Genomic DNA, 21,589 nt, shown 5'->3' on the forward strand with positions numbered 1-21,589 from the left:
CCCCAATAAAATGATTTAAAAAACAAACAAATTGATAATAAAAAATGAATAAAAGATATGTAATACTAATGTTTCTAAAAAATTTTCGGGTTATGAAAGTTATTGCAAAAAGAAACAATAGAGGGAGCGGGCACACAGTGGCTGGCCTGCCCTGCTGGCTCAGTGGCTAGGGACTTTAAAGTCTCCAGCCGGAGGCCTGGAACGCTGTGGCCTTGGTTTCCCAGCAAGGCAGCCTTGATAACCCCATTGAGCACTTTCACTCGGCCCCCAGGGGGCAGTGTCACCCTGGAACCACTGAAGGCTTTTTTTTTTTAATTAAAATATCCTTTAATCGGGGGCTCCTACAACTCTTTTTATAATCCGTACATCAACTGTATCAGGCATGTTTGTACATATGTTGCCATCCTTGTTTTCTAGACATTGACTCTCTGTTGAACCCTTGGTATTGGCTCCTCCCCACCATGGCCAGTTGTGACTTCCTACACAGCCAAGCACCCAGCCATCCCTCCCTTCTCCTCCCCCTCCTCTTTCAATACAGTGCTATTTTTGAACCACATCCCCCCCCCCCCCCCCATTTGCTTATTTTGGTGTTCCTATCATTAATTATGAATGCATCCATTTTTCTGTGTAATTTTACATGTTTTCAGTGAAGGTGTACACGGCAGCCTCACCGCACTGTGTTCAGTGGTGTTCATTCATTCTTCAGAGGTGGGGGCGGTTTCCATTCTTCATTCTGGGGATCCCAATCCACTCATCCAGTCTCTCTCCTGCCCTCCCACCGCCCCCTTTCGGTTCTCATCACCTTTGTTTCAAAGTGACTCTTGACCACTCAGCCTCACGGCAGAGCGAGTTGGTCCTTGTCTTCTGTACATCACACTGCGTGCGCAACTTCTTTTTGTTGTACGTGAGCATAGATGCAGGGAAGCGCCCCCACGTCAACAGTCACAGCTCCGGGACAGTGATTCCGTTCTTGGGCCTTGCTCACCTCTCCTCAATGGCTTCTCCTCCATTAACGCAAACCTGCTGCCTCAGAAGGGTCCATTCTTCGTTCGCATTACTGTTGCTACTTTGCTCCCCACCATGTGATTTCTTGATTTTCCCCATTGTTCCATTCCATGACTGAACGACAATTGCTGTTGTCGGGCCATGCCTGAAATGAACAGATAGGTCCACAAACACAGCATTATATTATGATATAATTATTTGCATAAATTTCAGAATGTTTGACTTGTATTCACCTCTGGGAGCTTGTGTCCAGTTCAGTCCCCGCTTTGCAGTGAGCTACTCTGCGAACCTAGACGGGCCCTTGGAACTGTGTCACCACCCTCACGACAGGCTGCTCTCCCACCCCTCCCCACAACTGCCCTTTCCTCCTGCCACAAAGATGCCGGCTGCCCTGGTGAGAGCCTTGGTCGCTGTCTTCTCTTGCAAGTTTGCCGAGTATGCTTTTCTGGTCATCCGTCTCCCTGTGTCCCTGCTTTCCTCGCCACGCCACCCCCAAATAAGAAGCTACCGCAATAGTCTCGTTACTCTTTATATTCCACTTTCTTACCTAGTACAGTTTGTTCCAGTCGTAAGGAATGCTTTATTACATATTCATCCAGCCACGGGGCTGGGTTTTGTTTTTGCTTCTGGTCATTGCAGACAACCCTGTAGTGGACAGCACTGCATATTGCCATGATTCTCTAGGAAACGTTTCTGAATCTCAGAGGTTGTGCACCGCTTTAAGTCTGAGACCATTTTATTTAAATGACTTCATAAATGTCTAATGTGTACCAGCCAGCAGTGTACAAAAGGACCCGTTTTTGTGTTATTCTTGCCAATACTATATTCTAATTGTATATGCTTGTCATAGATGAATTATAGAATATTACTATTTAATTGACACTTATATTTTCTTATGCATTTCCCCCTTATGTTTGACCTCTTTTCAAAACTGTACATCTTTATGGAAGCTGATGGCCACATCTTTGAGCAGCTGTTGCGTTTGAACCGCTGACTATTCAGTGAGCAGTCAGTGCTTCATCCAGGGCTCCTTTCCACTTATACAGCCACCACCTTTTCTTCAGTTGTGTCTATTCTACACTTTGCTTCTTTAAATTGGTCTTTCCTATTCCTCAGATTAGTGAGGCTTTTACTGGACTTGACCCAGAAGCCATGCATTTCAGCTTGTGCATCCATGTATTTCTTATCTGATCTGACATTGAACTTGTTACGTGTTGGTGTGATTTCAAAGAGCCTGAAGGGTCTGTTGAAATCTTCTGTTTAAACGATAAGAAGCCTGGTGGCACTGTCATTTAAGCGTTAGACTGCGAACCAGCCCACGCTTGCCAATTGGACAGTGAACCAACCACCAGGTTGGCAGTTCAAACCCACCAGGCTCTTCTCAGCAGAAAAATGAGGCTGGCTGTTCCCCTAAAGATGTGCAGTGGGAAGTTCTCCTCTGCCCACACAGGGTTGCTCTGAGCGAATCGACTCCGTGAGGGGTGGCTTTGAGTTTGGGGTTCATGCAAACGATAATAGCAGAGTGGCTTTTCCGTTTGTCCCAGGCGAAGCAGCTCCCCTAGCTTTTGACCCATTGCCCTTTGGGGAGTGCATGTTAGATGGGTGTTATCCGCACAGTTTCCCTGGGCCACTTGGAAGAAGCGGTGGGTGTGTTGTTTCACTAACTGCGTATTTGCTTTTTCACATGCTGCAGGAGATCGAATCCAAAGTAAGTAGCAAAATAGTCCCTTGCTAGTACGGTGGGGGGCTGCTGAGGGAATGGGGGGAACGGGTGTGCATGCAGACCCCTAGCATGAGCGGAGCCAGGCAGTCCTTCCTTGGGTTTCAGAGTGTGGTCCATGGCACAGGGTGGCAGTAATTCTGTGCTGGCTGTTTCCTTCCCGATCTTAGGCTGGCAGGAGTTCACCCCTTGCCGAACAAAACTTATCAGGAGAAAGGCTTTTCTAACGGGATGGTCGGCGCCCCCCTGCCCTCAGAGAGGAGGGCCACACTGACAGAACGCTGCCAAGGCGAACCTTGGCATGGTTGTATCAGCTTGAGGGGAATTCAGAGATAACCATCGTTAGCATATTTTTTTAAAGAACCAGAGTTGTTTTAAAATTGATTTAAAACATATTTAAAGCCTTGTAAATTGAAAGTGGGATAACTTTTTTTTTCAATTCTTCACATTAAAAATTTACAGTGGTCTTTACACTCTTTTCCCTCTCCCAAGACAGCTTCGTCTTCGTTAAACAAGGACATTTTACAATATGTGTCTTTGTAGGCAGGCTTGACTGGGTAATTTCAAGGTTCCCAAAGAATGAGGTTTATGTAGGAAATCTTCTAGAGCCCGTGCGTGTTCAAGAAGGGCGGTTAGTAGTTGCGTGTTCTTGGGCACCAACAAAGGCGAGAAAGGCCAGTTTGTGCAAAAATCTCCATCTCTGGGAATTACTCTTCGAAAGAGATGTTACATGAAGCCATCTGTGGCGTGCTGCCTTCTGAAACTCCCAAATATATTTAGACAAACTAGGACGCAGCTGTTACAGTCATTTTGTGAAGGGAAAAAACACACACCAAAACAACAGCGACTCGGTTCTGTACAGTTACCGACAGCAGTCATCTTATTATTAATGCATTTCTATGGCAGAGACCTAATAGCCGGCGAAAGGCGTGGGCTTTGGCACACTGCTTCCTCATGCACTCTACACTTGACCTTGCTGCTGCTGCTGCGCTTTCTCCATACAGTATCTGTGCCTTTCCTTTTTCAGGCCAAGCAGCTGGAAGAGAAAGATCGGGTGATCAAGAAGCAGGACGCCTTCTACAAAGAGCAGCTGGCTAGACTGGAGGAGAGGGTAAGGCTCTTTCTTGTAGTCGACTTCTTCCTGGGACCCAGCGTCCGCAGTGTCCCCGTACACGTATTCAGGGACCAGTCAGTTAGCAGGGTAAATGCTTTCCTTCGTTCGACCGTGGCCCGGAAGTGAGGAAGCCCAGCATGTCACTTGCCCCACAGCAAGTTGGGGTTCGGTTGGGTTGTGCCATGGGTTCCCTCATTCATTTCTCAGTTTGGGACCTTGCCAACCAGTGTTTCCCGAGATGGTCTGATGCCGCTGCCTGGCTCGGGGGCACTTAAGGAGAGTGCTGACTCAGCAGACATTGGTTAGCCTGGAGTTTTGTGGGCGGGGACGGCTGGATGTTAAAGGACGCAGTGCTTTGTGGGAGCTCCAGCTCTCTGCATTTGTGGCTAGGAAAAGCCGGTCGCTTTCAAGAGGAGTCAGCGTGTGCCGAGCGTCTGGAAAGGAGAGTAGCCAGGAATGGTCCAGGAATGGAGGCGGTGAATGTGGGGATTTCCATGTGTTTCTTGCTCACTGGGCAGACTGGACTGGGTGATGATGTGTATAGAAGCCCTTTGAAGATGGGAAACTGCTGAACCAATAGGAGCTGTTGCCTTCAAAGGATATCTCTAACCTTCCAGTTGTGCACAAGATACTAAGACTCATAAAATTACTTGACCTGGTATCTTCTGCCATTCCCAGAGGGTTGTATTCATTCCTGCCATTCCTCATGTGCCGGGATTTTGTCCAGTTGATTTTCATCCAGGAACTAATACTTGAAATATATTTGTATGTCTCATGATGAAGCATTTTCAAGGCTTAATTAAAAAATGTGTAAAAGGCTTTTCCCTTGTATTGTGAAGGTAGCAAAAAGTGTAATATCTAGCTGTTTCTCTTAGGAATTATGCACACGCTTTGTATTAGAAGATGTAAAAGTGTTGACGCCAATAATGTATAATGTAAGAACAACAATGCCTATAAGGTAATATTATGATAACTTGCAGAATCACCTAGCGTTCTGTGAAATCTAGGTTTCCCGTGAGTTAAGTGGGAATATAAACACATCTCTCCCTCTGTTTCAACCAAAAGAAATGGTGGAACCATATAATGGTCACAGGTAGCCTCTTATCCGTGGAGGTTGGGGAGCATCAGCAAATCTTCTAGAATCGTTTCAAGAGTGCTGTGCTAGGCGGGATTCTCTAGAGAAGCAAAACCAGACTCTTGAAGGTCTATAAAGACAGAACATTTAATGAGGGCAATGGCTCTCACAGTTGTAGAATGGGGCGAGTCCCATGGCCTGGTGGCTGAAGACGAGGAGGAGCCCAAGGTCTGCAGGCCAGGCTTGTGACTGCAGAGACTGGTGGGCAGATTAGATGTCCGGCCAATGATGGCACCCAGGATTGGCAGGCAAGATGGCAGGCTGTAGGAACTGGATGCCCATGAACCAGATGCAGGATCCAGACCCAGTCAACTGCAAACAAGCTTTTCCACGGCATCCACATATTTTTTTTCCTAATTTTATCCAGACTAGGCTCTGAGTGAGGGAGCGGACTTCCACCCTAATGATCTTCTAACAGATTGGCTGTTCATGGCAGATCCAGCTATAGAGTTGATTATATTGTATCAGGTCAGATCCCAGGAGATTAGTAGGCTGTAACTGCCAAGCCACTGAGAATCCTTGCCCAGCCCAGCCCAGTTGATACCACCCCTAACAATCACAGCGGTCTCTAAGAGACCTTACACCTGCTCCGCAAGCAGATGAGCCAACGCACTCAGACATGACGGCTTTTTGATGGTGCCTAGTCTTACCTGGGGTGCTCATTTTCACGGGCTTGACGCACATCTCCTTGAGACCAGGAATCAAAGTCCACACACCAGGTGAAGCACACTCAGTTTCCAAACACGGTTTGGTTTGCCGCTGGGATCCATGTCATTCCGCTCTTCCCCAGGGAGGTTATTCCAGCCTGTGACCCGAGCGTCTGTGGACTGGCCCACCAGTAGTCGGAGCTCGGTTCTCCTCTTGCTGGCTGGGGGGGAGCAGCGAGTGTGATGTTTCTGAGAGCCAAGATTCAGGAGTAGAAACCCTTTACCGTAGTTGGTCAGATGCTGCCGTGCCAGCCTGTCAAACAGCTGTGACACAGAAGTGAAGTGAAGGGCTCTCTTCTAAGAACAGTCTGGGTGTCACATTGAGGTATGTGGCCTAATGGAGAGAGCCTTGGAGAAACAGCCATCCTTGAATGTTGGTGGGGTGAGACAGACCCAGGGCAGCTGTCAAAGAGAAGGTTCCTGAACGTCTTTAAGGCTCCTCCCATGCTCCCATGGACTGACACCTGCAGAGTGCCTTAGACCCTCTTTGCGATGCCCACGTGTATCCTGTGCCAAGCATGAATGGTCATCCGCCGTCATCTGGTCACCTCCACGGAGACATGGGTCGCTCCTTTTATTTCCATGTCTCCACGACCCATGCAGAGTTGCCCCACCGCGGGCCAGTCACAGGTGGTCTGAATTGGCCCCATAATGCTGTCTGAGGAACTCTTGTGTACTTTTTAAACCTATACCGCACTCTTGAACCTCTTCCTTATTCATCGTCTAAATCATTGAACCCTATCTCATGGACGGGGCTGTGGCATTAATGATTTCAGAAGGTGGCACACTGTGCTTAGCCATGCTGCTTATTCCCCTTTCTCCCCAATCTAGCCCTTGGAGCCGCCCACTCCGTGGTTGGGCGGAGTCCACAATCACTCAGCCAAGAGCCCAGGGAGGCAGGCACGAACGGGTTAGGACTCTGAGCTTTCAGCCACCCCACAGGTTCCCGTAATGCTTGTGAACCACCTTGGACTCGGGCATTGGGTTTGGTTGGAGTTTGGGAGCTTGGAACGCACAGTCCTGCTGGTTGTCTGGATGGTTCTCTGGGGTGGTAAGTGAATTCGTCCTGGCCCCTCATGTAGTAACCCTTCAAGTCCTGGTGCAATCGCTTGATTAATCCTCCCTCAGACCCATAAGCTTTGCGAATTCAAGATGCATCATTCTCTCCCTGGGATTTGGTGCATCCTGGCATAATCCGACCAAAAGGAAATCAATAAGGTCTATTTCCTAGCAACTAGAGCATGACAACCCTACGAGTTCATTCGCTCCCTCGCCGAGCTTCTCTTGCTACAGAGGAAGCTGTCCCGGCAAGCTCCAGACGGTCTTGAGGTGTTCATTCATTTACGCACGCTTCCTCTGGCTGCCACTGGGAGCCAGCTCATTCCTTCCACTAGAAAAAAAGCCAGTGCCCGTTACTTTTTAGATAAGGGGCTTCGATGGTTATTTCATGTGAACCTGGATCAGCGTAACATGGTCTTCAGCAGGCCAGCACCCATTTGCAGTGGTCTGGGAGAAGGCAGCACAGGGAAGGGCTGAGGCAGAGAATAAGAAGGCAGTCTGTCTTGCCCCAGGAATGCTCCAGGGTGGCGGGCTACCCCCCCTCCCCCCCAGCACCTCTGGAAGACTTGAATTCTTCGATGCTTACAGCTTGCACGTGTCCCTTCTGAATTGATTTGCTTGACACAGATCCACCTGGCTCTTGGCTCTTCCCACGGATGGTGAGGTGTGACACGGCACGAAGAGAGCTATTAAACCTTGGCGACCTGGGGAGGATGGTTAGAGGTGGTTAGAGCAGCAGTTCTCAACCTGTGGGTCGTGACCCCTTTGGGGGTCTCGAACGACCCTTTTACAGGGGTCGCTCGATTCATCACAGTAGCAAAATTGCAGTTATGAAGTAGCAACGAAAATAATGTTATGGTTGGGGGGTCACCACAACATGAGGAACTGTACGAAAGGGTGGCAGCATGAGGAAGGCTGAGAAACCACTGGGTTAGAGGATGCTGACCAATGGGGCAGTGGCCTTCTGCCCAGCCTCCCCTGGCTCCAGCAGCGAGTTGCATACGTGCCATAGCAAAGGCCGTCATTAAGAGGGCGCAGAGATTGCACAAGCTGCGCCAGAGGGAGCGGTGCACCCAGAGCAGCGGCAAGGACGCCGTCATTAAGAAGAAAAGGACAGGACTTGCCCGTCACCTGTGGAGAGTGGCTAATTAAATTCTAAAGTCCTGCTTCCCTCCGAGGAGCTGAGCCATTCTTGGGAGTCGTGAGTCTCTGGCGGGTGGCACAGCCCCACTGCATCACCACGGCCGCCACCTCTGCGTGATTAATTGGCTTTCTGACGGCGTGACTTCTCCTTTGTCAATTAGTAGCTTCAGTTCTCTGTGCCTCCGTGCGGGCTGGCGGGGGGCAAAAAAGGATGCGATCACCGATGAGACAGAAAATGACAACAGGATAAATTGTTGTCCGCCGCCTGTTCCTTATGGAAGGAAATGACTGTGCATTTCCGTCGCCGGATGAAGCCTGTCATCGGACAAGCAGCCCAGCCACGAAGCGGGGCCAGCCTTCTTGGGGATTAGTCCAAGACAGTCGCAGGCCATGGACATCTGGGATACTGGAACATAAACAGCCCTCTTTCAGGGTAGGGAGGTGACGTCATCAGCTTGTAACTCTCTAAATCCAAAATCACTACCAGCAAGTGGATTCCGACTCATAGTGTCAACTCCTATAGGACAGAGTAGAGCAGCTCCGATGGGTTTCCAAGATTGTGACTCTACGGGAGTGGACAACCTCACCTTTCTTCCCAAGGTTGGAGTGGCTGTGGTTTTGAGCTACTAGTCTTGTTTTTAGCAGCCCAACCCATAACCACTACACCACCAAGCTTTCAGGATGAAAAGGAGAAACAAGTCCCCGTGATGATTTCCCACAAACTGTTGGCTCAGTAGCTGCCAGAGCTGGTAGGTCACACGGGGGCTCAGAGAGCCTAAAGTATACCATGTTGGCTTTGTTCACTTACAGCAAACACCTGATAGCAAACCTGGCACAATGGCTATGAGCATGCCAGCGATGGCCCACTAGTTCTCCCTTGCCAACCTAGAGAGAAGCCCTCTTCCTGTACCTGGGGGAGGGTGGGTGGGGGGTGGAGCACCGGCTGCTTCGCTTGTGCTGAATCCAGGACAGCACAGTCCCCCGTGGCTCCTGGCCTGCGAGTGGCAGGACACGAGACAGTTCTCCGATCAGCAAGTTTGGACCCATCTGGCGCTCACTCCTCATTGTACTGCCACTCCCACCCCCACCAGGCTCTGGCAAGGCAGCTTGGGGCACTTCCCCCTAAGTCATGTTCATTCAAATCAACACACTCAGATGTTCCTTGTCGGGTAGAAACGCCCGACGGAAACGCCCAGTATCGCCATCACTCTTGTTTGCTGCGTAATTGACAGTTTATTCAGGATTTAGGTTCAAAGGCTGGGACAGTTTGCACCTTGACCTGCCGTACTGTAAATATTCCAAGAGGAGCAAGCAAGCAGGACCTATTTCCCCTTCCTTTCTTTCTCACCTCCTCTATTCCATGCTCGGAGGGAGAAACAAACCCCCACCACCCCAGTACACAGTACGCAGAGTGGGTGTAGCCGTCATCTCTAACAGTTCACCATTCAACAAGTCTCCCAAACGCACTGCCTTTTTGGGTAGTCTTTCTGCGTTTCCTCATAGGATGTGTGGTTTGGGGGACCTCGAAGTTCGTTCTATTAAGACTTCAGGGATGTGTGAGGCCTGTATTCCCTTCTCTACCCTGCACCCGCTGGGGGTGCACTGTTCAAACTGCATCCTGTTGAGTTGAGCCCCCTTCCTTGGGATTCCGTTCCTAAATTTGGAAGAAAGATTTGCAAAGCATGGGCACAGCACTTAATTTGGGGCTCTCTTTACCATGTAGGCTGTCAATAAGCATTAACCTGGAGGTAAGACGAGAACGTGGAGCACCAAACCCGGAGCTGAAGGCTCACAGTACCCCAGGTATAAAATCGCATTACCCATCCAGCTTGCTCCAGTAAATAGGATTTCACTATTATGATGTGTCAGGGCTTTCAGCGAAATCAAATTTACAAGACACTAAACTGCCATCCTCTCTGCTGAGCAGCTTTCTTCTGGGGTCTGGCTTTCACATTAATCCTGTTGGTAGGAAATACTTGTACCGATTGTGCATGGAAATTATAATTTAATGATCTCTTCCTTTCCTCTATTCAGAGCTTCGAATGGACCCCTGTGCTTTACAGTGATAGCCCCGGGGCTCTGAGGGGGATGGTGCACAGTTCAGCTCTTAGGCCCGGCATTGCCCTGTGGAGAGTACGCAGAATGATCACTAGTGCTGAGACGCCAACAATATGGGCTGCGCACTACCGCAGCTCTACTCGGCCTGTGCTCTTTGAGAGGGACGGCTGCAGTGAAATAATTAGATCTGCTTTACCAGGGCAGTTTTGAAAAGAAAGAGGGAAAAAAAAAACCCAACAACTTTGTCCCTTGAATGTACCGAGACGAGGTAAGGTGCACAAACTGAAATCCAGAGGCAAGGAATTCCACTGCAAGAAACGGTGGCCCTTCCATTGAGGAAGCTCAGCAGGCCGTTTTATTTGAAAACCCCTTAATAGTCCCTCTCCTTTCCGTAAGGAGCCCTGGAGGAGCCTGGTTTCAAGCTGGCTGTTGGAAACCCCAAGCCGCTGCTCCGGAAGAGCATGCAGCCGTTCCCTGCCTGGAAGCTGACAGCCTTGGAAACTCCCTGGGGAAGCTCATCCATAGTGTCGCTATGCACGGGCCGCCCCTTGAGGGAAGTGGACTTGTTTTCGGCTTCTTTTCTTTGAGATCTTTTCTCGCTTTTGATAAGAATTCATATCCAGCAAGTCAGTCGGTGCCTCCTGTAGTTGAGAACGGGACATGGAGTCAGTTCTTCCCGGTCCCGTCGGGCCGGCACAGCAACACAGGTACAGACTGGCATCTCTGGCTACTGGAAGGTCAACTGGATTGGGAAAAATCAGCAGTCGCTCTGCTAGAAGCTTGATTTCCTTCCTAGAATACAAAGGCAATGAGCTAGACGGAGCTTTCCATTCCGGTAAACAGTGACGGTCTCGGAAACCCACAGGGGTCTCTGTGAGTCAGCACTGACTCACGGCAGAGAGAGAGAGAGAAACTCTGCGTGTGTGCTCATGGGCGCACAGGTCGCACAGCAACCACGTCTCTTGACTGACCGAGTCACAAGCCACGATGCTCAGCTTAAAGAGGGTGGCCAGCAGCACATGTTATGTGGGAGTCTCCACAGTTCTGTCAATAGCACACCCTCCTGTCTCAGGCTCCCCAAGGGGCTCAGTACACCTCATCCAGGTCTCCCCGTCCAGGACCTTGGCCCGTGTTTTCTTCTGGTTCTACTTACTGCCCCACTCCACCTACTCTTCACATATCCAGCTCTGTTCCGGTTGGACTGTTTCAGCCTGGACCGAACCAGTTTGAATTGATTGAGAGCTTTGGTTTGAGACAGAAACAGGCTAAATACTTGACTGTTATTTACATCTACTTTCGAAATGAGTTACTGTTTTGCTTCTGGATAGCTTGCGTGTTTATAAATTGCTACCCTACTTCACTGAGGCTTATGTTCCTTTTCAACCCCTCTGGTGCTTATGTTCCTTTTCAACTGCCCCAAAACCTAAAATACACAAATGTTGCCTGTTTTGTTAAAGGAATTTGCAGGGCTGATGTTAGAAACTGCCGTTGGATCCCAACTTTGTGTTCAGACCACAGGCAGCTGTGCTTCTGTGTGGGGTTGTACATTAGCCTCAGTTAGAAGATTACCTCTTGTCATTAAAGCATCTTCAAATCAGAAGTCCCTGCCCCTGAACTTTAGTGCTCAGAGCAGCTATGCCCAGGAGGGTCTGCATTAAATTCCTTCGGCCCAGGGAGACGCAGATGGGCGTTTGACCTTGGTGGTGCTGGCTTACTGAATTGAGGAGCTGGAGGAAGCCCTTGGCAGTCCCCTTACCCTCAGAAGCGCCTTTCCTAAACTCCCACAGTGGGGCAGTCCTGTCTGGGGCTGTGAAGGCCGGCCGCCGCCACCCGCTCTCGGTCCCCATTGGCATCTGGCACAAGCCCTGCACTTGCTGAGGTGGGACCGTACAAGTTGGCCTGGGATTGTGCACAGCAGCTTGTTAGGCGTAGCTGCTACCTCCTCCTTCACAGGTTTGAAGATACCAGGGTTTTGAGAGGAAGTTAGTGTGTTGGGGAGTTCCATCCGATTGAACTCCAAAAGGCCCGATTTCTGTTGACCTCAAACCATTCTCTGCCACTGAGACACCCAGTGGGTGAGTTCTGGGAAAACCAGCACACCCCCGTCCTTGGGTGGCCGCTCCAGCGTCAGCACCGGGAAAATGCTTGCCACACAGTGGTGACTTGTTTTCAATCGATGTGTTTGTCCAGGGCTTGGATGATCGTGTGGCCAAATCATTCCGAGGACTGTGCGGTCTGATGTGGTTGGACAGGTTTCTCTGCTGCAGACTTCTCAGAGTGTGTGTGCTTGCCTCACGTGCGCCCCGCGTGAGTTTCCTGCGGCAGCATCTTCTTTCAGGCACATCCCTCAACTCCACCTGCATGCCGTACTCCGGCTCTCCGGCCCTTGTTTGGATGTCGCTGTGACAAAGGTGGAGAATTTCACTGATGGCGTTCCAGGACCCCCAACCAGCCTGGAATCAGCTCCCTTGGCACCCATTTGCAACAGACTAGAAAAGACTAGAACAGGTGCTCATTGAAGGATTCCAGAGCTTCTCGGAGAGTAGTGGGTGTGTTCTCACCTTTCGTTCTCTTCTTGACCCGTGGGATCCCTAAGAGTCTGTGAAAACTGTCGCCCTAGTGGTGCCCCATTGCTGTATTTGTCTGCACGTTCTCAGCTCAAGCCTGCGTCAGGCCCCAGGGCTGTCTAGTCGATGCCAACTAACAGGGACCCGTAGGACAGGGTAGAACCGATCCAGTAGGTTTCTGAGGCCACTCTTGACGGAAGTAGGAAGACTCCGCTTTCTTCAGAGGAGCAGCTGGTGGTTTTGAACTGCTGACCTTGCCTTGGCAGCCCAACCTGTCACCCACACTGCCACAGGTCCTAGCACTCCTGTGTCAGCCTGGCCGCCCTCACATTGGGAGTGATGAGTAGTGGGGTGTGCTGAGTTCTTTGCCCCTCTGGTCTTGGAATCACCCCCATTAACTAAGAGACGTCTATCTCTGTGTGAAGAAGCAGTCATGGGCAGAAGTCACCAAGGTTACAGAGGCCCACGATGACTTCTCTTTCAGGAAGTAGAAGTGTGATGAAATTAGGTGAGCCGCTGCTTACCCCAGTGGGTCTTTCCAACTCTGCCCGCATGTGTTTCCCAAGACAGAGAGAGGCGGGGACCAAGCCAAAGCTGTGTCCTTGCCCTCCACACCTCAGTGCCCGTGTCTCCAGTGACAGATCCCTGTTGGGGGGCAAGCAGGGAGCCCACCATCTTCCAACAGGAGAAGGACTCTCACCTGTCCGAAGGGATGGAGAGAGGAGCAGTGGGTCGCCTCCACTGGCCGTTTTCCCCGCAGCCTGAGCACCGGGACCCTGTCGGCTCACTGCTGCATCCCCAGCAGCTGGAGCTGCATCGTAAACTGCGTACATCTGGGGAGTCAATGAATGAATGCTTTTCCTGCAGGTGAAATACCGTAATTTCTCTCAAAAGCGGCCCCTGCACTTTAGGTATGCCTCTTGCAGTTCCCAGGATGAACTCAGGCCCTGAGGCCCACCTAGCCCTGCAGAGCTTCCCCAGAGGGTGAGGTGGGGTGGGTGTAGGGCCCTGCTCCCACAGAGCCAGCAGTGTTAAGTCATGCAACTGCATTTCCTAGTTATGTCAAGGGGCACGCGTTTGAAGTCACTGAAACCCTACTGCCTGATCATTGTTCTGGGAGCCCTGGTGGTGGAGTGAGGGAGAAACAAGAAGCTTTCTACAGAATTAGCCTCTGACACCCACGGGGGTGGGGGGTGGGGGGGATGGGGGGTGTTCTACCCCATCCTAAGGGCTGCTATGAGTTGGAATCAACCCGATGGCCATGGGTTAGGCTTTGGGCTGTTAAACGCTAGGTTGGCAGTTCGAAACTACCAGCTGCTCCAAGGGAGAACTATGAGACTCTGTTCCCATGAAGAGTTATAGTCTTGAAAAACTGATGGGAGCAGTTCTAACCTGCCCTGGAAGGTCACTTGCTATGAGTCGAGCGCTCAATGGCAGTGAGTGTGCTCTATAAATCATGGCTCTAAAAGTCATTGCCATCGAGTCAATGCTGACTCATCAGGCAGGGTAGAACCGGCCCTCTGGGTTCCCAAGACTCTTAACATTTTCCCCCATCTTTCTCCTTGAAAGAGGCTGGTGGTTTAGAACTGCTGGCTTTACCCACTACATAACTGCTGGCGTGCAACCACTGTGCCACCAGGCGTCCTCCTGGCTGATTACCTGTGCTTAAAACACACATTTCTAGAACTCAGTGTGACGTCACCACCACCACCCCTTACCTGAAAAGACTGTTACATGAGACTTGGGCTTCATGTAAGAGCCATGGAGTGGATTTTGATTCACAGCAACGCCCCGTGACAAGGTGGAACTGTGGCAGGGGCTGTTCTAGGTAGTGGTCTTGACACAAGCCGACTGCCAGTCTTTTCTGCAGGGCGACTAGGTGGGTTTCAGCCGCCAGACCTGCAGGTAAGCTGGGCGGGGCGCTTCACTGTGGTGCCACGGCATCCTTTGATTCGAAGGAGGGAGTGCAAATAGCAGCGAGGGATGATCGGTTGAGGGCTGCAGAAAAGAGCCTACGATGATTGCTTTGAGTAAAAAATCGTGCAGGGAAAAAAATACGTCTATCTGAGCATCATTAAAATGAAAATGTAACTAGAACTACGAGTATTTCTGTGTTGCAAGGGAAATAATAATACATCATAAATTGTGAATTGTCCTCTCTCCTGGTGTGGTTGCTCTAAATTGTAGAAATTTGGCAGGCATCCCTAGAACAATTTGTTAAAATTCAATAGCGTGTAATTAAAGACAAAGATTGCCATTTCTCTGTTGGCCACATTAAAAAATTATATTATATATCATTTGGATTTGACCCGGAACGCATTTCCCAAACGAATCATGCCAGAAAGACAAAAGGGTAAGTATTTTCCTCTAAATGGCAGAGAAAGTGATATAAAGTAACTAAATTTAGCGAACTATCTGTTGTACTGTAGCCACTTAAGAGTAATTACGGAAAACATCATTTCTGAATGAATATTACTTTAGAAGTGGCCAAATGGAAGCAGTGATTATGGTGAGATTCTGTGGTTTCAAGCCTCTGCAGACAACAAAGCAAGATTGCTGATGGTTCTGGCTCTTGTTGACACGTTTAAACCAACGTTGACCAACAGCTAGATAACGTGGTAATGAGGTGGAATCGTTTATAGACACATTCAGATTTCCTCCTGCTTGGAGTATTCACTTTCAGCTCTCACTGACTTCTGTGTTTCCGGTGGAGAAACTGACGCCTGGTAATTAGAGAATTGGGTTGGGATAGCTGGGGGAAAGGAAATGCTGGTCATTACCTCGTCGTTTGTGACTGTCAACTCCTGGCAAGGAGCTCTGGGTGGCATAATACTTAGGCTTTGGGCTGCTAACTGCAAAGTTCACAGTTCGAAACCGCCAGATGCTCCGTGGCGAAAAATGAGATGTTCTAATCCATTAAAGAGTGAGGGTCTTGGAAACTCACAGGAGGGTGGTTCTACCCTGTCCTGTAGGGTCTCTGTGAGTCGACACCCACTCAGTGACCTGGAGGTTTTTTGGGTTTTGTTGTTGTTGTTGTTATCTCCTGGTGACCCCAGGGACAGCAGAACAATTTTGCACCCTCCTTAGTTACAGAATGGACTGTTGTGGGCCTTGGGGGCTGAGATGCAGAAATAGATCGCCCTGCCCCTCACCTTGGCCCATCTTCATCCAAAAGCTCCATTGGAACCCTTTGGCTTGAGGATGATGGCTCCATCTCCGTTGCCTTGGTGAGGAATCAAGCGCAGGTCTCGCCACCTGGAAGGTGGGCATTCTGCCATGGAGCCCCCAGGGCCTCCTCTTGGAGGCCTGCTGCCGTTGCGTTTACTCTGACTCATAGCCCCCCTAGGACAGAGTAGAATAGCACCCATCCTGCACTCCAGGGTTTAGCCAGCCATTATTTTAGTCTCATAAGAGGTTCTTGGCGTTCCCATTTCTGTTCCTAGACCCTTGTGTTGGGGTGGTTGTCCCAGCTAATGCAGAGGTCATTGAAGAAAGATATTCTGGGTCCTACTCCTTAGATTACATGAAAGCAAATCCATCAAGCCGACCACACAATCTCACCTACTGTGTTGATGCCATGAAATGGCGCTTACTCAGTAGATGATGCTTAGTCAGATGGTTCTGGGATGGATCAAAGGCTGAGAGACCCTCCCACTAGATGAACAGTTTTATCAGCATTAAACAAAATGTGATAGGATGAAAATATTAGGCCTCCTCCTCACCAGCTATTTGTCCTTGGGAATACACGGGGGCGGTCTACCCTGCCCGTTAGGGTCCCCATGGGTTGGAATTTGACTCGATGGCAGTGAGTTTGAAGGTTTTTTGAGTCATACACCTGTTTCACACAACTTTTGAGGTGCATCAGCAGGGTTGTCTATGGAAACATGGGTCAAATTATATTTAAAATACTTCAGCTTTTGTGGGTATGTGTATTGAAGTGTCGGATTAAATTTCGCCGAGTGGCATGGAATCCCTGGACCCTTCATTCAGCTGTCCCAAAATATGGAAATCACATTGTCTTTCAGATTTCTAGAGTTCTAATATCCATCTATTCAATAGAATGAGATTCTCTTGGAACTTGGTGGGCAGTGTATATTAGAGGCTTCCTACTCCTCTACTAATACCCAAGCCATGGCATTGTCCATGGATTCACGTGCACGGGAAAGTCGGCATTGGATAAAGAAGACCGGAGAAGAATCATTGCATCTGACCTGTGGTGCTGGAGAATACTGAAAGTACCATGGACTGATAAAAGGACAAACCCATCTGTCTTGGCAGAGTGCTCCTGAAAGGCAAGGATGGCGAGACTTTGTCTAAGATCCTTTGAACGTGTTGTCCAGGAGGACCAGTCTCTGGAGAGGGACATCATGTTTGGTGGCGTGGAGGGGCAGCGAACAAGAGGAAGGCCCTGGAGGAGATGAATTGACCCCCGGGAACCGTTGTGCCGATGGCCCAGGACCAGGCGGTGTTGGGTTCTGTTGTGCCTGGGGTCACTATAGGTCAGAGCCGACTCGGTGGCTTCTAACAGCAACCGCAGCTCGTGCAGAGAGTGGCCGTCCCGGGACCCCACGGGGGAATCTGATTCGGCCCCATCGAGTCACAGGAATCAGACTCAGCTCGATGGCGTGAGTTTGGTTTGGGGTTTATAGATATTCGAGGCAGTCACCTGACCACTCTGGTGTCATACACAAGGTGACCTGGTCTTTGTGTCCTCATCTATCCTTCACCCAGATGCCACTTGGATTCTGTGTTTGTTTAGATGACCAAGATCCTGGGAACCTTGGTGACAGAACAGCTAAGCGCTCAGCCACTCTCCAAAAAGCTGGCACTTCCTCCCCCCCCCAGTCGCTCTGCGAGAGGACGGGTGGCAGCCCATGACCATGACAGTGGCAGTCTGGGGACATTTGGAGGCCATGCCACTCAGTCCTGTGAGCGCGGCCGTGAGTGGGAATTGACAAGGGGTTTGGGTGTGAGACAGGCAGGAAATGGTAGCGACTCCCACCTCTCCAAAGAAAGAAGCACCCACTGCTGCCTGCAGGTGGCTTTTCAAGTTAGTAAGCCGTCCTGGTGCCGTTCGCGCTGTGATGTTCACTCCCTCGGAGTACTGCTCCTCGCGACCAAGGAACCTCGCCCCAAGCGGAGGACAGCTTCTCGGGAGGGTGGTTGAGAAGTTGAGGAACTGCTGGCAGTGGGGAGTTGCTGGGGGCTGGGAGGCAATGGGCCCAGACGTTAGAAGCTCTCTGGTCGTGCGCCATGAGCTCACCTACCGCCTGCCTGGGTCTTCCTCTCCCAGCAAAGTCTTTGAATCCCCATTCCAACACAGGCAAGGGTCCACTCTGTCATTGTTCATGGGTCCATCCTCCACAGTTTATGATTTAATCTAAGGTAAGATACTCAAAGCAAACCAGTCATTGCCAATGTGATCCCCACTCATAGCGAATCCTTAAGAGAGCAGAAAGCATCATCGTCCGGAATGAGTGATTTTGTGTCTCATCCAAGGTGGAGTCCTGAAGGTGCAGGACTGAAAGTTGGGTAGTCTGAGCCCAAGCTGCTCTGCGGAGTAGACCACCTGGAAATTCATTTCTGCAGAGATGACAGCCCAGAAAGGCCAGCTGGGGCAGCTCTGCTCTGTGCCTCGGGTCACTGGGAGTCCGAGTCAAGTCCTCACCCAGCACCAACATCGTATTCAGTGAAAGGAAAACACAAACTCATAGCCATGGAGTTGATTCAGACTCATGGCAACCCCACATCACAGGCTAGAACCGCCTCGGTGGGAGTCCAACTTTCTTGGAGAATAGAAAGCCTCATCTCTCCAGAGGAGCGGCTGGTGGTTTCGAACGGCTGACCTTGCACTTAGCAGTCCCAACAGGTAACCACTATGCCACCAAAAGACACTTAATACCTGGGTGAGCGGCGTTTCCGAAGGACAGGTTGGGAGCAGAAGGCAGGGGACAGGCAAGCTGCGCAGTGGCAGACGCTGTTGTCCTGGTGTTGCTTGTGGCTGAGAATATCCTTGTTAGCAGGTCCTTCCTCCCAAGATGAGGCCCCTGGTGGTGTGCTGGTTTATTAGTTGGGCTGCTAACTGAAGGTTGGCAGTTCGAAACAACTGGCTGCTCCTTGGGAGAAAGATAAGGCGTTCTCCAGTAAAGATTGGCAGCCTCCGAAACCAACTGGGGCGGGTCTGTTCTGTCCTAAAAGGTGGCTGTGATGCAGCATCGGCTTGATGGCAGCGTTTGGTGTTCCTAAATCATCATTGTGGATTGCACCCCTGATCATCAGAGACTATCCCAGTGGGGTTGCACCATTGGGTAGATGACTGGGAAGTTGAGCTCAGTTTTTACACTTATCCTTTGTTGAGCAAAATGCTCTTGATCAGACTGCATGCTACCTTGTAAATTCCAGGCAGGCCCCAGAAGATCGCTGAAACCCACCAGCCGCTCAGCATTTTGTTACCAGCTTGGGGGTGGCGGTGGCGGGTGATGGAATGGGATTTAAGCTATGGTGCATGTTAACCTTTCGTAAGAATGCGGCCTTTTCTGAATAGATTTCCTGGAAAGGTAATTTTGTACCGGAAGCATTTTCATTCAAATTAAATGTCTAAATACTTCAATAAAAAAAAATTTTTTAAAGGCCATGGTAAAATGGAATAAAAATAAAATGGAATTATCCCACCAACTTTTTAAAAGCCTCCTCAGACCCCTATTTTGTGGACTTCTACCAACTTTATCATACACGTTAGATTCATCTTTTGACATCTGCAACACCTTCCAGGCGTTGTCCTCGTGGTGTGGCGTCGGGCATATTCTGACTCCCAGCAGCCCAGGTGAGGAGTAGAACTACCCCACGGGGCTTTGTTGGCTGGAGTCTGCCCTGACGATTGCCTGCTGGGTTGGAACCATGCAACCTTTCGGCTCGCAAGGCCCAAGGCCTTAACCGTGGTTCCACCTTGTGCACCTTTCCAACTGTCTTTACGTCTGCCTGTAAGACTGCTGGCCTCCACTTCTACTCACAGAAGAAGAAAGTTGTCTTGTTTAGCCCCTAAAGTTATTCTCTTACTGTATTTGCATATTTATGCACATACTATATTTTAAATTTCTGATTAAAAATACATACAAGTTGTGGACATTACGGCCAGAATTGCACCCAGGTTTTTCAACTGTGGAAAATTGTCTTTCTTCTTTGAATACACTTCAGTTGAAAAATAAAGGCACAAGCCCTTGTTCAAAATTGTTGCTCTCTTGTCTCTCTGTCTCTCTGTCTCTCTCTCTCGTACAAAATAGGGCAAAATGCCTGCCCACTCACCACCACCTTGAATACCTACACCACAGTAGGAAAAATTCCCGCATAGCCCATTTCATATAATGGACTTTTGGGCTCTATCATTAGCCAAAGGAAGTCATTTTTCTTTTGAGAAAATCACTGCTCTAAAAGTTTATCCACATAGCAAAACAGGGTACTGGCAGGTAATCGTTTTGCTTTATAGTTCTCATCTTTCATTTATCCTAAAGTCACTAATGGCAATAAAATATCATGTGATCATGGCCAACATTTTAAATAACTGGAATTTAATATCTTTCTCATAGTAATTTAAATCCACGGACATTTTAAAGGGAGTTAGAAGTGTTTGCTGGGTTCCGTTAACAAGTAAAATATAAATCGTAAAATACAGACTCTCATCAAACCCTACCTTGTAAGTTCCTTGGTCATTTTATTAAAGAATGGCAATTTTATTTAAGAATTTTATTAAAGAATTCCCAGTTTCTTGGCTCCGTATGTATGGTCCAGTGAGCCACTAACTGCCCTTCTAAGCATAAGCTGTGTGGCTCCCGCCAAATGACTATGTGGTGCCCTGAAGATTGGGTCTGTTTCCCATTGTCCTACAGGGCCTGGGAAGAGAAGGTGGGGCAGATGCCAGCAGGATTGTACTGTGCAGTTGTGAGTGATTAGTTAACAGCTTCCATTGTGATTGTTAAAACTTTTAACTCTAACCTGGGCCTTGGTCAAGTCTTGACATCCCCAAACCAAAGAGCTCACTGAGTGCTGACTAGCAGCCCCATAGGACAGGGTAGAACTGCCCCTGTGAGTCTCGGAGATGGTCGGTCACTCCTTATGGGATTTGGGAACTCTGCCTTCCTCCCCCTGGAGTGACAGGTGGTTTTGAACTGCTGACCGCAAGGATAGCAGCCCATAAAGTAACCCACTACACTACCAGGGCTCCGTTTTAGTGGCACAGGGGTCATAAATACAAGGCATTTCTAGGAACTTTGGGAATTCCTTCCCTCTTTTCTTTCCTTTTGTGTGCACCCCCTCCCCCTCCCCCCCCAGTCCTACTCCTCTCTGTTCTCTCCGTCCTTCCTGTCCATGAACAAGCATTTATGAAGTCCTTGGTGCCACGACTGATGGGCATGTTTTGGCCATTTTTCTTGAGGTTGGTGGGAATTGCCGATTTACAAACCCGGGATTATTTTACAGTTTGATAAATCCTTAATGAAAGTTAACACCCATCATCTAGGCTGACACGGCTCCCCTCCTGCCCATCCCACTGGACACCTAGGTTTCAGTTGAACTGCTGGGTGAGCCCACGAGGGGAGGGTGGTGCTTGCATTTCAGAATGGCTTGCAGGGAAGGGGGTCACGGATGAATTTTCCAACACCTGAAAATGATAGGCTGTTCCCATTTCAGTGCCCGTAGATGACAAATGGAGAGGGCTGCCTGAAACAAGCACACGGCCAGGGCCGTTCTGTTGGTGCCACACGTGGACCACCTTTCACACCAACAACTGGCCTCAGCCAGTGAGTGGCTCATGAGGCTGAAAGCAGTCACCACCCAGCCCTGGGAGGGAGAAGGTTGCCAGTTTCTACGGTGGACGGGTTTCCTCCACGCAGAAGTTGCTGAGGGCAGTTGGTGAACAAATATGTGTTGGGTTCTAGGTCTCCGGGCCAGGCCACCAGTCAGGCGGAGAGACCGAGGGGTGGGGGTGGCATGCTGCTTGTCCCCTGGGGGCTTCTGGTCCAGTGGGTGGGAGGCAATGAAGAAAACAATACCAGAGGCCAACATCTGTGGACTGTGAGGACTGCTAAC

The 21,589-nt window shown here is 49.7% G+C and overlaps 1 protein-coding gene across 1 annotated transcript in view; it reads left to right on the forward strand.

The window, feature by feature from the left end:
- CHCHD3 (coiled-coil-helix-coiled-coil-helix domain containing 3) overlaps positions 1-21,589 on the forward strand; it is a 287,909-nt gene that overhangs the window by 181,146 nt on the left and 85,174 nt on the right. The window contains exons 5-6 of the mRNA XM_045288924.1: positions 2,699-2,713; positions 3,753-3,836. Of these exons, the coding sequence (XP_045144859.1) occupies positions 2,699-2,713; positions 3,753-3,836 (99 nt within the window). The remainder of the gene's footprint in view (positions 1-2,698; positions 2,714-3,752; positions 3,837-21,589) is intronic.

This window comes from Echinops telfairi, unplaced genomic scaffold (assembly GCF_000313985.2).
Source record: "Echinops telfairi isolate 266 unplaced genomic scaffold, ASM31398v2 ScPeMD7_23;HRSCAF=83, whole genome shotgun sequence".
Classification (NCBI taxonomy): Eukaryota; Metazoa; Chordata; class Mammalia; order Afrosoricida; family Tenrecidae; genus Echinops; species Echinops telfairi.